Source organism: Marmota marmota, unplaced genomic scaffold (assembly GCF_001458135.2).
Source record: "Marmota marmota marmota unplaced genomic scaffold, marMar, whole genome shotgun sequence".
NCBI lineage: Eukaryota > Metazoa > Chordata > Mammalia > Rodentia > Sciuridae > Marmota > Marmota marmota.
Window position 1 is genome coordinate 38,696,445 of NW_026000108.1, and position 15,079 is coordinate 38,711,523.

Below are 15,079 nucleotides of genomic sequence, written 5' to 3' on the forward strand. Positions count from 1 at the left end.
TGTTTAATTAACATTCCAAGGTGATAATGGAATGTATTGTCTTCCTGTTTCTAAATTGAGAGAGTACAAGAAGGGGGTTATGGTGTGGTAGTAGATGGGAGGCTGCAGAAATTGGACTTTCTGGCTCATTTGGCTGTCAATTTTGGTTTTAGAGATTATCATTGGTGTTCATTAAATGTAAACATAAGTAATTAAGTGCATGCACACGCGCGCGCACACACACACACACTTGCACACCCCAAATGCTTTTCTGAACATTTGTACCAATTAAGATGAAAGATCTAGATTCTGTGCCACTAATGTCATAATTTTAAGCATGGCTAGATTATTGAGATGCCAAACAAAATGTGTCTCTATTTGAGTCCTGTTTAGAGCCTGAGGCCCTCCTCTGGCTGTCTCTCTGCCCAAAATTGGTTCTTTGAACCATTCTAGCTGGCTGTGACTGTGCCTGAGCAGTACGTGTGTATATGTATAAATAATGGCTTGCTGCTCCTGTGTTAATGTCAGGGGCTTTGCTATCCTGGATCCCTTTGCCCCATAGGCCTGCCCAGAACTGGATTCCTAGTAAGACTTAGAAAATGAACCGATAAACCTTTCTAACTAGTGGCAGGGAGGCAGCTTGCTTTCTTGATTTGAAGTGAAGTAGTACCAGAAGGTCCAGCCCCAGCAGACAACTTAAAATGTGGTAGTATCTCATCTTTGGATCTGTTCTTTGCATCTGATGCGCATTCCAAAAAACATTTCAGTGAAGGGTGGCTTCTTTTTCTTTTTTGTTAGATTGTTGTTGGTTGGATAGTTATAGTATCTTTTCAAAGATTTTAACCTTTGATTTTAACCTTTATATTGGAAAGAAAAGGAACTTGGGTTGGGGGCTGCTTATTAGTGATATCAAAAAGTTCATGTAGGCTGGGGCTGTGGCTCAGTGGTAGAGCGCTTGCCTAACGTGTGAGGCACTGGGTTCAATTCTCAGCATCACACATAAATAAAATAAAGGTCCACCAACAACTAAAAACAAAGAAAACCTAAAAAAGAAGAAAGAAAGAAAAAAGAAAAGTAACTAATGTAAATCCTAATGTTTTATGAAAATACTTCCATTGATGCTTTTTCAAATAGGAAGTTATTGATAAACTTGTATTTTTACTGCCTAATATACATGACAGCATAGTTTACAAAAATGAGAAATTTGTAAGACTAACAGTTTATTAGTTTTATATTGTGCAGGATTCTAGGATGGAGCAATTTCATCAGTCTTTTGATTCTGTAGATAATTCTGAAATGATTGGGGATGAAGCATGGGTATATTTTTTGATCTAGGCCTGTTTCCTTAGGAGTATGATTTCTGCTTCTGTGGTACGTTTTAACATTGCAGTGCCTGCAACTATACCCATAGACCCATCATTGGGCTCTGGCCTGCAGGAGAATTCTTTGATTTATCTGTTTGTTTAATGGGAGAGATTTTGTTCTCTCTGTTGTATAATCAACCACAAAATAAATATATTGTAAGAAATACTGGCCTTGGAGTGCTTTTCTATCGTTGTTTTGCCAGGACTTACTCATTGTACCACAAATTCTGGGGACAGGGAGGAGAAAGTGAACACATTTCGAGATCTGTCTTCTATTTGCTAACATTTATATCTTTCTAGTAAGTTCAAGTTCCCTGCTGACAGGATTTTACAATTACTGTAGTATTTTCATTTTACCTTAGAATCCACATGAAAATTTCATGAACTTTAACATTTGGTTGGGAATTTAATATTATTGTCAAACTTTATTTCTAGGAGGCAGGTCAGTAATTGCATGTCATTTTGTATATATAAATATAAATTAATTGATATCAAAACATTTGTTTATTTTTACTTTTTTAAACAGTCTCTGTAGTGTGGAAATAGATGACAGTGAATTTTTTCTTTTTTCTTTTAAAGACTTTCAGCTGAACTCTCATCTCTCAACACTGGCAAATATTCATAAGATCTACCACACCCTTAATAAACTAGTAAGTCAGTCATTTAAAGATAAAACTATGGGCTGGGATTGTGGCTCAGTGGTAGAGCGCTCGCCTAGCACAGGCGGGACTGGGGTTCGATCCTCAGCACCACATAAAAAATAAAAGGCATTGTGTTGTTGTGTCCATCTACACCTAAAAAAAATAATAAAATAAGTTTAAAAAAAAAAGATGAACTATTCATTTTGTGCAAGTGTATTTGCTGAAAAATTTTCAATTGTGGATAAGATAGCAATTGCGTATAAAACTTGCTGTATGCTATGTGATTTCTTGGTAATAATGAATGTATTTCTTGCAGAATTTAACAGAAGACGTTGGCCAAGACGATCACCAAACAGGTATCTGTAAATGCTAACATTACTTAATTTTTTTTCTTTATTCTTTTGAGACAGGGTCTCTCTTTAGTTGCCCAGGCTGTTCTTGCACTTGGATCCTCCCACCTTTAGTCTTCCAAGTACTGACTGCTTAATTTTAAATACCCTTACTAATACAAATTATGAAAGAGAAATACTAGCCATTAATGCTCTGTGTTATCGCAACACTCCATGAACAAGTACTTGGTTGAGGAGATCTTTCAGGGTGTAGTGAAGGCAGCCATATTTCAGCTCCTTCCTAGAGGAAATCTATTCTGGGGTGCTGGTTTATGGAAAAGCACTTTAATTCCTTTAAAGGGGCTAAAAATTCTCTAGTGGTCTTAAGATCTCATTTTTTGGTTAATTCAGCTGAAAATGTGATTTGATTTGAAAGGTAGGGGTGTGTGTGTGTGTGTGTGTGTTGTATAGGAAATGAGGACTTATGAATGAGAACACTGAAGCTAGATTATTCACAGTTACTCTCTAGCCCTGCGCTCTTCAAAGTGTAGCTAGCATGATAGTCTCCTAAGGAGGGCTTATTTAAAACAGGTTGTCAGGCTCTACCCCCAGAGTTTCTGATTCTGTAGATTGGGGATGAGTGGGCCCCCAGAGTGTGCTTTGCTAACAAGCTTTGAGATGATGTTGATCCTCCTGAATCTGGAGACCATATTTTGAGACCATTTCTTTAAATTGTTAAAGAGAAACTGGCATTTGGTTTATAGTCACTAAACTTCCAGTGAAAATTACTAAAATCTATTTTAAAATTAGAAAGTTACTGCACAGTATATGAATTCCTGCTTGTTCTAGTCTGTTTGGACTACTATAACAAAGTACTTTAGATGGGGTAATTTATGAACAACAGAAATTGATGACTCATGATCTGAATGTTGGGAAGTCTAAAATCAAGGCACCAGCAAATTCTGTATCTGATGAAAGCCCGTTCCTCAGTGTTAGCTCTTCTTGCTGCATCCTCACATTGTGGGAGGGAGAGGCAACTCCTTGGGCTTCTTTTATGAGGGAACTACTCCCAGTCATGAGGATAGAACCCTCCCAAAAGCCTTACTTCTTCATACCAACACATTGGAGATTAGATTCATGTCTCCCAATCCCACCCTATTTCCCCAGTGCACTATTTAATGTTGGTTCTTTCAGATATTTTTATGCATGCATATATACTTGTATATATGCTTGTTTTTTTTCATTTAGCATTCATGATTTACTATGTATATTATTGGATTTTTTTTTCATTTAATTAATTTTATTTAATCTCGTGGGTCATTGATTTAGGACTCCCACCCCCTTAGATTGGTTCAGAATCAATTGAAAATTATGCATAAGAAAGAGATTAAAAAGTAACAGTTTTGTTGGAAAACTTGCTGAGATGTGCAGCAAGACTAATCAAGCTTTTCAGTATTTCTCTTTAAGGCTTAGCCACAACTAGGTTAAGTATAGGCTGGCATATCTGCTGCCCTCTCATACCACCTACTGTGATGGTGGAAGGCTTCATATGTCTGCCAGCAAGCAGATCTGAAAGTTGCTTCAAGGGGCGGGGCTCTCTGCTCAGTTTCCTCTCTGTGGATCACTAATTAGACCAGATATTCCTGCTTTCAGGGAGGAATGAGACAAGGGGGCAGGAATATTCTAGGGCACTGTGTGTCTTTATAGTAGCACATTTATAAAGCATCTTCTCTCATTTTAAATGGGTACATAAATTTTCTAGTTCATAGATACATTATAATATGTTTTTTCTAGGCTCTTAATAACACACATTTGTATATTTAACTTTTAGCTACTTTCAGTAATGCTGGAATAAAATTTTCAGGGCCAGTCTTAATAGCTAAGGGGAAAAAAACACTTGTTTCTCATTCTGAAATGATGTTTGTGGATCTATGAGGATTTATTTTTCATCTTATTCTTTAGTATTGTTTTATTTTTAAAACTATGTTTAAAATAGTTTTTATTTTTAAAACAATTTTGCATTTGTAAAGCCCTAAAGTTGTATTTCTGTAAGATATGGTAATATAGCTTCTTAAGTTCTGAATTCTACACATTATGTTGTTAATTTGAAGGTTTGATTTAAATGAGTAATTATAGTAATTTCACATTCATATATTTAACCTGATATGTGACAATTTAATAACTGTAAGTCATATTTAAGGAAGAGGAAATTGGAAAAAGCATTTGGCCTCATGCCTCTCTTATGCCCTTGGGAATGGCAGCTGTGTCTGATGGTTGGTGTATTGCATACGGCGGTTACAGTATTTGATGACTTGTGAATGTCTGGCATTTTCCTTTCTGGTTATACGAAGCATCACTTGTGATTTTCATACCCAACAAAATGGACTTAAAAACTTAACAATGTAAAACTATGATGATTGGAATCTGAGAAGGTTTAGTTGCTCAGATGCTTCTTTGACTATCTTGTCCCATCACAAGAGTCTGAGCCACATCTATAAAAATTGCATGTGGAAGAGCCAAACCCAAGTCAGAAAAGGCTTCTTTAACACTTTTCTTTGGTGTTCTTAATCTTCCTCCCAAGGTAGAGAGAGAATTAGTAGTTAATCTTGGAGAAGTGACCCAAAATAGAATGAATGAATAAACAAAGGAAAAAAAAAAAGGGACAAAGAAATGTGTAAGGAAGTTGATTCTAGTTGTCAGAAGTCAATATTATTTAGAAAGAAAGGAAAAGGAAAACTTTTTAAATAGGATAAAAATTGTTCATTTAGAAATTAATAATTTTATACTCAAGCAGGTAAGTAGTGCAGTGATCTGTTAAAAAAATTGAAATAAAACACTAGCTACTGGAAAGATATCTAAAATGCTATCTTTTTATCTACTTAAATTATTAAATCTTTATGGCATTGTTCAGTGAGTAGTGAGGCTAACTAGCTATGTAAAAATAACTGAAGTGGCAGAATGAGCCCTGTAAAACATCATTAAGTGAACCAAACCTGCGATACATCAAGCTCACTAAAATGACAAATTAGGTAGTGAGTTTTTAAAAAATTGCTTTTAGATATGCATGACAGTAGAGTGTATTACACATACATGGAGAGCAACCCATTCCAATTAGGATCCCATTTTTGTGGGTTTACATAATATGAAGTTATATTGTTCGTGTATTCATTTATGAGCAAGGGAAAGTTAGATCTGATTCATTCTACTGTCTTCCCTATTTCCATCCCGCTCCCTTCCCTTTATTCCCCTTTGGCAGTGAGGTTTTTGTATTGGAATATGCATTTATTATATAAGTTTGGAAAAGTCAGAAACACTTTTTAATTTGGTAAATCATTTGTTTGGGGATGATTGGAAAATGGACACATGAGTTGATATGTCTTATAGGAAATCAATTCTGATAGGAACTCACTTTACTGAGGCCCATAAAGCAAGATCATATTTTATAAATATGTAAAATCAGTGAAGCACCTACTGAGGCATTATTTTTTAAGGAATAGCGTGTTTAAGTAAACTATAATCAAAAGAGCAAGCTGGATAGACATTAAAGGACCTTTGCTCTGATCCAGGTAACTCAGGTTGCCTTTATGGGGCAAATACTAGGATAGACCTGTTGAAGAGTGTTGGCAGTATTTCTAATTGTTTAATTTGGGAAATAGCCTATATATATTCATTGATTGATTTATTTAGGAAAAAAATGGTAACTTATAAGATACTTAATTTGTTCTTTTTAAATACTGAACCAAAAAGAATGAACCTGAACTCCAATCATAATCTTGGGTTGAAAACTATACACAATTTTTATTGCATCCCTAAGGATCATACAAACACCACGGCATTAAGAAAGAGCCTAGCAGTGAGAGGATTGTTTTCAGATCCACCGCCCATCCAGTATAGAAATGTTAGAAACACCTCTCAGATTTGTGAAGGTAAATACTCTAAAAGTTGTGCTGGGGACATTGCTCAGTGGTAGAGTGCTTGCATGAGGCCCTGAGTTAAGAATCCTAGCATAGGGTTGTCAGGGGAGGGTGTTGTAATTATTGTCGATGTGTTAAAACATCATCCGTCTTGATATTTGAAGCAAATAAATACTCCATAATATTCTTGTGTACATTATTTACTTTTGAATTTTTTTGTAGTTGAAAGATAAAGTTTAATTGAAGTAGATGAAGTGATACAAGTTGTTGGTTAAGTCTAAATGATACAAATAAAAACAAATTTTTGTAACATATCTACTTAGATTTAAGTGTTTCTATTATAAAAAGACTTAACCACTGAGTTACTTCAAGGAGCAAATACTCTGCTAATATTTGTGTTTAAAAAAAAAAAAAAATTCTGCCTGCCAGGAAACGTAAAGTCAAGTGTTTGTTTTGCTGACAAATGGTGAAAAAAATCAGAAATGATGGCATATTATCTACTCATTGGTATTTTAAGTCTTTGTACGTGTACTGATTTTTAAGCAGAATTTGATTTATGTGTGTCATCAGAACACACTCAACAAATATTTTTTGAGAGAGATGTTTTTATTGTAACAAGATACTGCATTAGCTGCTTGCTCTGTATGTACAAGCGAGCTAGACAGGATCCACAAACCAAGATGTACCTTAGTATATTATTATGCATCAGCATAACTTTAAAATTTCTGGTTTTTGCTCTTGCATAGTTAGGATCTGCCAGTGAGGGTAGAGTGGGGACAGGGATCTGATCTGGAAGAAATAGCCTTAATTGTGCTGTCTGTGTATTTGGTTGATTTAGTTCATGTTGGTAAACTATTATTTTAAGTAAACTTGTTTTCCATGGCATTAAAACATTGCTTCTTCTGTAGCCTGAAACTTTCCTGTCATCCTGGGTTCTAGGTGGTTATGCCTGGAAGGGCTGAACTGTGTGTGGTCCTTGGGAACTTCCTTCCCAAGTCCCAGTTGGTTGCATCCCTGCTGTGAGGTGGCTGTGAGCAGGGCAGTAAGTCAGAGAGTGCCTGGGCTGTGGTGACTTCAGGGGGGGCAAACAGGCATGGGTTCTTTGTAAAAATGGCTCTACAACAACCACTCACTTATGCTGATGCTTAGAGTGGAAAGACAGAAAAGGAAGTCATGCTTCTTAGCTAGAAGATAATGTTTTGAATAAATAGAAGAGTATATTGCTGAACTTGGGATGGTTTGAGACTCTAATATGATTAAGTTTTACACAGACACAGTGATTTTTGAATCTTTTAACAGAAAGCGTTCATCAATAAGAAAAAGTTGGAAAAGTGAATTAACTTACAATGTTTACCAAAAACGTACTACTCTTGAAAGGTAGGAGTAAGCGAAAGCCAGGTGATACCAGTGTTCATGAAGAAGCAGATGGTAGAAAAGCTAGTATGAAGTGTTTCTTGGAGAAGACGTTATTTTGGAGTGTACACTTCCTGTGGACTGACGAGATGCGTGCCTTTTCTTCAGTGTTTTGCAAGTACTTGCAGGTAGAATAGGTTACCGCCAGGCTAGACACCCAGAACCAAATCATGCCTGCTCTTGGAAGAAGATGGCTTTCCTTCACATGTCCACATCCAGGGAGAAGCAAGCCTTCCAGTGTTGTGCCTGCTCTTTCATTTCTAGGCAGTGCTACTGGCTTCACAGGCAGTGTAGACTTTTTCTTCTTGTAAACTCTGTCATGAGGCATTAATAGACAAGGATAAATCTTTTTCTTAAATATTGGTGATCTGTGAAAACTTGGGTCACTACAGTTCTTTGGACCTTTGGTATTTTGGTGTTGTTTATAAACAGGACACTGTTTTCCAGGGAAGATGAATGGAGTATCGGTGTGGGGGTAGCACTCTATGTCTGGTTATTCTTTTTTTTCCCCAGTTTTTTCCCCTATTGGGGGGAGAGACATATTAGGGGTACTTTTTTTCTGAAAGGATAGGTCTTGTTGGGCCCCCTGGAAAGGTAGCTGGAGGTCATCTTGTTTTGACCTGCATGGAATCTGGGCTGAGAGTGCAAGCTGCTTGAGCTCAGGGGCTGGTAGAAACAGGCTCTGGGCTGTAGCCCATTTGGGTGGTCATCTCGCCTCATAACAGAAAGGGTGTTTTCCCCTGGTATGTCCCTAAAGGCTATCACCAAAGAAACTTAGCACAGTGGTAGAAGCCTAAATGTGACCTGGGATTCAGGTTCAGCCCTGATCATTGCTCTTAGCAGCCTTATAACTTCAGCTACTGAGAGCCCTCTCCTTGTCTTCAGAGCAGGTGTCCTTAGAGAACTCTGCACACATACCCTGTCCGCTTCCTCACCTCACATCCCTCCCCTACCACCTTCCATCTAGCCTGCTCTCTCCAGGTCCATCTCTGCTGTACTTCATTGTTTTTTTTTTTAAAACTATTTATTATTTATTTTTTGGCGGACACAACATTTTTGTTTATTATGTGGTGCTGAGGATCGAACCCGGGCCGCACGCATGCCAGGCGAACGCGCTACCGCTTGAGCCACATCCCCAGCCCCTGTACTTCATTGTTAAATGCAGTGTGTGCCTTCACTCCTTACCTGATGGACCTCTGTGCAGTATTTGAACAGTTCCACCTTGAAACTCTTTCTTTGGGCTTCCAGGATATCATAGAGGAGAGGAGAGCTTGGGTTTTCTCCCTGCCAAGGTTGTCACCTTCTTTTCTTAGTCCCTTTAGTATCCATATTACCCATAGCTTTGCTCTTAATTCTCTGCTTCTCAGTCTCTACTTTCCTGCTACCCATCTTTTCATTAGTGGGACCAAAATAATAAGAAAGCTTATTTGAGGCTCAGGATTTCAGAAGTTCAGTCCATGGTCAGTCAGCTCCATTACTCTGGGCCTGAGATGAGACAGAACATCATGACAGAAGGGTGTGGCAGAGGAAACTGCTTAGCTCATGGCAGCCAGGAAGCAGAAGAGTGAGAGAAGAGCCAGGGACAAGATACAGTCCAACGTCACATCCCCAGTGACCTACTTCCTTCAACCACACCCACATGGTTACAATTACCACCCAGTAGTTCATTCACATTATTAATCTCAAATGTATTAATCCACTGATGAGGTTACACCTCTCATAATTTAATCATATCACCTCTGAACATTCCTGCATTGTCTAACATATGATTTTTTCAGGGAACTTTAAAGATCCAAACTATAACTGTCTTTGAAGGAGTGGTAGCAGATAGTGGCTGAGAGCTGGTTTGCTGTAGGGCTTCTTGGGTTTCCTTACACTTCTGCTGCAGGTACCTAAACACAGTGCTTGCTTTGGTACCTATGTATTTACTGAATGAATGTTTTTCCTTATGAATATCCTGAGAAATATCACTGTCCCATTCTTCAGATTACAATCAAGGGACCCAGAGTAAGTTAGCAATTGCTGCATCGTTAGCAAAGAGCTGGCAATGGTTCATTGAGTGCAGGTTGCCAAACTCTAGCAGCATTCACATGCTCTCTTGTTTTCATGGCTCCCTGAGAGTCCAGGTCCCTCAACCAAGAGCCAAAGAAAGGGGGAGGGATGTGGGGACCAGAATTCACCATTTTTTGCTTCACAAATCTTGAAAAGTCACTTGAATGCCTCAGCCTTGATTTTTTTTCCCATCTGTTAAGTAGATAATTATCTTTGCCCTGCCTGTCATTCAGGGTTATTGTGGGAACCAAATGACATATCTGATGGCACTTGTGCCAAAATGGGATATTTAATTATCTTATAATTGTCTTGTAATTTATAATGGTTTAGGATAATCTGAAGCAAGACCGTTTGAGTTTGAATCCCAGTTTTCCACTTTAGCTTTCTCTGTTTTCTTCCCTGTGTGAGGCAACAGTGGTCCTTTCCTCAGCGGCTTGTTATGAACTTACCTGAGTTAGTATCTGCAAAAGTTAAGAGGAGGACAGACTCCCAGTAAGTGCTCACTGAGTGTTCTTTGCAATTCTTATTGTCTGTTATTAAATTTTAATACCTTTTTACCAAACGAAAGCTTTGCTTTCCTGACTGTAAACCCTGACTGAAAAATGGCAGAGTTTTCTTCAAGTGGCAGAAACAAGAAAAGTTATTGTGTTTTGTTCAGGGCCACATCAGATTCTACATGACCCCTCCCGCCCCCCCCGCCACAACACCCCAATCTCTCCCCTCGGCCAATCATTTCCCTTGTAGCTTGTGAGCATTAGGATTGATGTGCTTATATGTATTTTAGAGTCATGGTTCCTGATTGAACTGACCTTGCCTAATGAAATAGATAAATGCAATAGCAGTACATTTCTCTTGAAGGAACATTGACGTGTAAGAGAAGCCAAAAGTTTAGGTGATTTCCGTTAGTATTTCTGGAGAGTAAATTAAAATTGAGCTTGCTTCTATTTCTGGTATGATTTGGGTGGTGGGAAGTAATTACTTGTTTTGTGTCATTGCTAGGTTTTTTCCTTGACTAACATTTTTTCAAAGAGGATTTACAAACCATTTTCTCTATAGTATTTACTGATAACATCAAACCCTTCACAATACAAGCCATGGCTGTTTTTAAATTTAGCAGTCATACAGTTTGTAGGAGTTCCTGTGCAGCATGTTTTAATTTGTATTCTGAATTTTCTTTATAGGAAGCCTGCGGTCTTGCAGTTCTTCAGACTGCTTTAGTAAAGTGATGCCCCCAAGGAAAAAGAGAAGACCTGCCTCTGGAGATGATTTATCTGCCAAGAAAAGTAGACATGATAGGTATGGTTTAGAGACTGTAGATTCATATTAATGACATGCATGTTGAAAATACTGATAGGGTCTTCTTAGTGTGTAGATGCCACCTGGAACATTGTTTTGATTCTGCCAGATGATCTTTCAAAGTGAAATTATTTAATGATGCTTATTTTTATGTATTTTTATGTCTGGTTTTATAAAACAGAAACAAAATAGATAATTTGAGTTTTTAGAGATAAAAGTTTTGTCTCAATTCGTGGATCCATTAAAACTGGAGTAGCAGTAGTTTCTTTCCTTTGAAAGCCTTACTGTTGGTGTCTCGTGAGGACCACAAAATTGTCTGTTCTTTCATAGTGTCTCACCCTCTGACTACAGCCACAGGGCTGGAGCAATGCGCCTGTACTGCGTGTTCTACACTTACCCAGAATGTTAGCCACATGGAGGTTTATTCTCAGATGGTTGAGGATTTGACAAAAACCATGAAAAACTAGACTGTTCAGACCACTTCCCTTTTACACAAGTGAACTGTTAATTTTGGTGACTCCAAAGGCCTGTTAAATGTTTATTTTAGGCCTGTTAAATGTTTAATCTTTATTGTCTCACCTTGATTTTAATAAGCAATTTTTTTTCCTGTGTTTTTCTTTTTGAGATGGGGTCTCACAGTGTTGCCCAGAGTGGTCTTGAATGCCTGAACTTAAGTGATCCTCCTGCCTTAGTCTGCCAAGTAGCTGGAGCTACCAGCACATGCCACCAAACCCTTATCTCTTTTTTTTTTTAAACAATGTAAAACATCGTAGTCTAATCTTTTCTGTCTTTTCTCGTCTTTCCCCATTCTGGCTCTGTGGGTCACTTCATTCAGCCTAGAATTTTCACATCTTAAATTGAGGGGATTTAGATGAGATTTTTCTGTTTCTTCCTTGCTGTGATATATTTGCTACAACTCAGTTGGAGGAATACAGAGATGGACTCTGAAAATGTGAAAATAATGTCACTGTTCATATTTCAAATGAATAGAAAATATTATGTAATAAAGAAGACAATTTAGAAGATAATCAGTAGCAATGTGTGGGTTTTTTTTGTTTGTTTGTTTTGTTTTTGTGTGTGTGTGTGTGTGTTGGCAGTACTGGGATTAAAACCAGGGGTACTCTACCACTGAGCTATGTCCCCAGACCTTTTAAATTTTTTTAAAATTTGAGGCAGGGTCTCACTAAGTTGCCCAGGCTGGCCCCCAACATGGGGTCCTTCTGTCTTAGCATCTTGTTGCTGGGATCACTCATAATCTTTAGGACAGTGTTTTTTAGTTTTGTTAAACCAGGTTACTTTATGTCTTCTTGTCAGTATGAAATGTTATTATCAGGGAATTATTTAATTCTAATAACCACTTAGCATTTTGTGCCTTTGTAATCCTTGTTATTTTTTTCACCACAGTCTAATATAATTTAATATGATAAAATCAGATTAAAAACTGGCAGTTGCAATTTCTGAATTTTTAGTCTTTTTTTTAAGCCAATTTATTTATATACCTTAAAGTTCATACATTTTAAGTGTACAAAAGTGGTTTCTTCTTAGCTGAATTGTGAACATCATTACTGTAGTCCAGCTTGGAACATTCCCATCAACCCAGAAACATCCCTGATGCCTAGTCACAGCCACTCCCGGTTCTACTCACTGCCCCAAGCAATGCCTTTGATCTACCTTCTATCCCTGCAGATACATGTGCTTTTATGGACATTTTGTGTAAATGATGTTTTGTATCTCACTTCTTTTCACTTATGTTTTTTAGGCACATCTGTGTAATAATAGCAGTTATCCATATTTTATTCATTTGCTGAATGATATTCCACTGTATGATCTTGGTCCATTTTTTATGTAGAACATTTTTAAGTAATTCAGAATCAAATATTATAGTGTCATACAAAGGACTTCAGGTTTTGACTGCTGATAGGCTTTGAGCTATGACAGGAATGTCTGAGCCCGGGATTAAAGAAGATCTGTCTAAACCCTTGACCAGTACCTTTTATAATACTACCTTTATTTCCAGGTAGTATTCCCATGTTTTATAGGAAAAGTTATAAATTGTGGTTTGCAGGTTTTTTTGTTTGTTTGATTTTTGGTACTAGGGATTGAACTTAGTCGTATTTTACCACTGAGCTACATGCCTAGCCCTTTTGCTGAGTTGCTGAGATTGGCCTTGAATTTATGATCCTCCTGCCTCAGCCTTCTGAATCCTTGGGATTACGGGTGTACAGTACTGCATGTGGCTATGGTTTACAGTTTCGATTACTAAATATCCTTATAGCTGTGTTCTTTTTTTTTTTTTTTTTAATAAAAACCAGGAATTTCTATTCAGAGGTTTATACAGATAATCTGATTGTGTAGGTCTGGAGTAAATGTACACTAAAAAAAGAATTTCATCTTGTATATTCTTATATAAATAAAAGTTATTTATAAGTGTTTTTAACCATAACTCTCTAGGTAATTTATATACAAATAATAGATTCAAATGTCTATACTTATACTTTTCATATGCAAGTCATGATTTTAAAACCACTGCCTACTTACTCTCCCCCCTCCAGTGAGGAAGCTCTAGGACCTCCATCCCTGGTTAGGAGATAAGGAATTGTTGCCACATAGCAGGAGCATTGGCTGTGCTTCCTGATTCAGTTCTCCAGCTTAGGCTATGTGGCCACAGTGTGGAATGTGGGAGCTATGCTTCTCTCTTCTGAGGCTTTAAGACTTACACTAATCAAGGACTCATCCAAGACACTTTTTCTTGTCAACCTTATGATTGAATTTTTTTTCCCCCTTGGAAGCTTGAACATAAATTAATGTTTCTTTGTACTTGTTCAGTGTGCTCTTGAGTTGTCTCCTATTGACAGGTCTTTCTTATATCATATATAGAGCATGCTCAGCCTGACTTGTAAGACAGAAGTCAGAACTTAATGGAGAGACACAAGTGATTTTTAGGATCATTAATTGAAGAAAACACCTTAGACATTTGTTGCTGTGTCTTATCATTCTTTTTTTTTTTGAGAAAGAATTTTTTTAATATTTATTTTTTAGTTTTCGTCAGACACAACATCTTTGTTTGTATGTGGTGCTGAGGATCGAACCCGGGCCGCACGCTTGCCAGGCGAGCGCGCTACCGCTTGAGCCACATCCCCAGCCCCTTATTATCATTCTTTAGTAAGCTCTAGCTCATGAGAAGAGAGTATATCAAATAAATGTTGTACTTCTTACTGATTACTTGTTCCTCAGCAAAAAAATCTCATTTTATGTTAAGGTGTATGACCATATTTCAACACCGTAGTTAGAAAAGCTGCTGTTTGCAAATCCAGGGAGTAATCTGTTTAAAATACTTAAAATACTGATTGAGTGAATGTCTTGTTTATATAAAAGTAAAAATTATCTGCTACTTAAAAGAACTCGGTATCTTTAAATAACTTACAACTACCTTTTCAATTTCTAGCATGTATAGAAAATATGATTCAACTAGAATAAAGACTGAAGAGGAAGCCTTCTCAAATAAGAGGTGCTTAGAGTGGTTCTATGAATACGCAGGTGGGTAATCATTTATATCATGGAAGACTGCCCTTAGGAAAATAAAGAAGTGCCTTAGAGGAGGTTAAAGAATTTAACAAGTTTTAAATTCAGTGCTTGTATGTTGTGTATTGTGTTTGTGTCCCTGTTGAAGAGAAGGAGAACGGAAGGGAGGGACGTAGTTGAAACAAATCACTAAATGTCCTGTTTATAGTCAGCAGCTAAGCCAAAGAAGTCAGAACATTAGAAGGGAACTGAAAAGATGAAATGCACTTGGGAGAAATACTTTGGATTGCTAGGAGACCTATTTAGAATGCTGATAATGGGTAATTATTTGATTTAAGCACTGAAGTTAAAATAAGCTTTGCCATGTTGATCCCTTTTGTAGTACAATGGAATTTATATTAAAATGTCTCTATTTTGAAAGATGATTTGGCATAAAATGTTTGTTTTTTCATTTAAAATGTCTTAAATTTAGTTTTGCAACTTACTATAATTGGTTGGATATTTTAATATTGCAATCTAGGACTTGTATTGTGTGAATGGTGTAAAAAAGAGAAAAGGAAACATTTTCA

General features: G+C 37.2%; 1 protein-coding gene across 7 annotated transcripts in view; it reads left to right on the forward strand.

Annotated features, from left to right (window-relative positions):
- The window catches only part of Dcun1d4 (defective in cullin neddylation 1 domain containing 4), a 73,053-nt gene that overhangs the window by 23,067 nt on the left and 34,907 nt on the right, over positions 1-15,079 (forward strand). For 4 of the 7 annotated variants that reach the window (XM_048784454.1, XM_015482096.2, XM_048784459.1 and 1 more), the window contains exons 2-5: positions 1,923-1,993; positions 2,301-2,340; positions 10,874-10,988; positions 14,434-14,525. In XM_048784454.1, coding sequence (XP_048640411.1) covers positions 10,918-10,988; positions 14,434-14,525 — 163 coding nt within the window. In that variant the 5' untranslated portion in view covers positions 1,923-1,993; positions 2,301-2,340; positions 10,874-10,917. Of the gene's footprint in view, positions 1-1,916; positions 1,994-2,300; positions 2,341-6,127; positions 6,240-10,873; positions 10,989-14,433; positions 14,526-15,079 lie in introns of those variants that run through there. The other 3 variants (XM_048784457.1, XM_015482094.2, XM_048784456.1) reach the window with 2 other exon arrangements.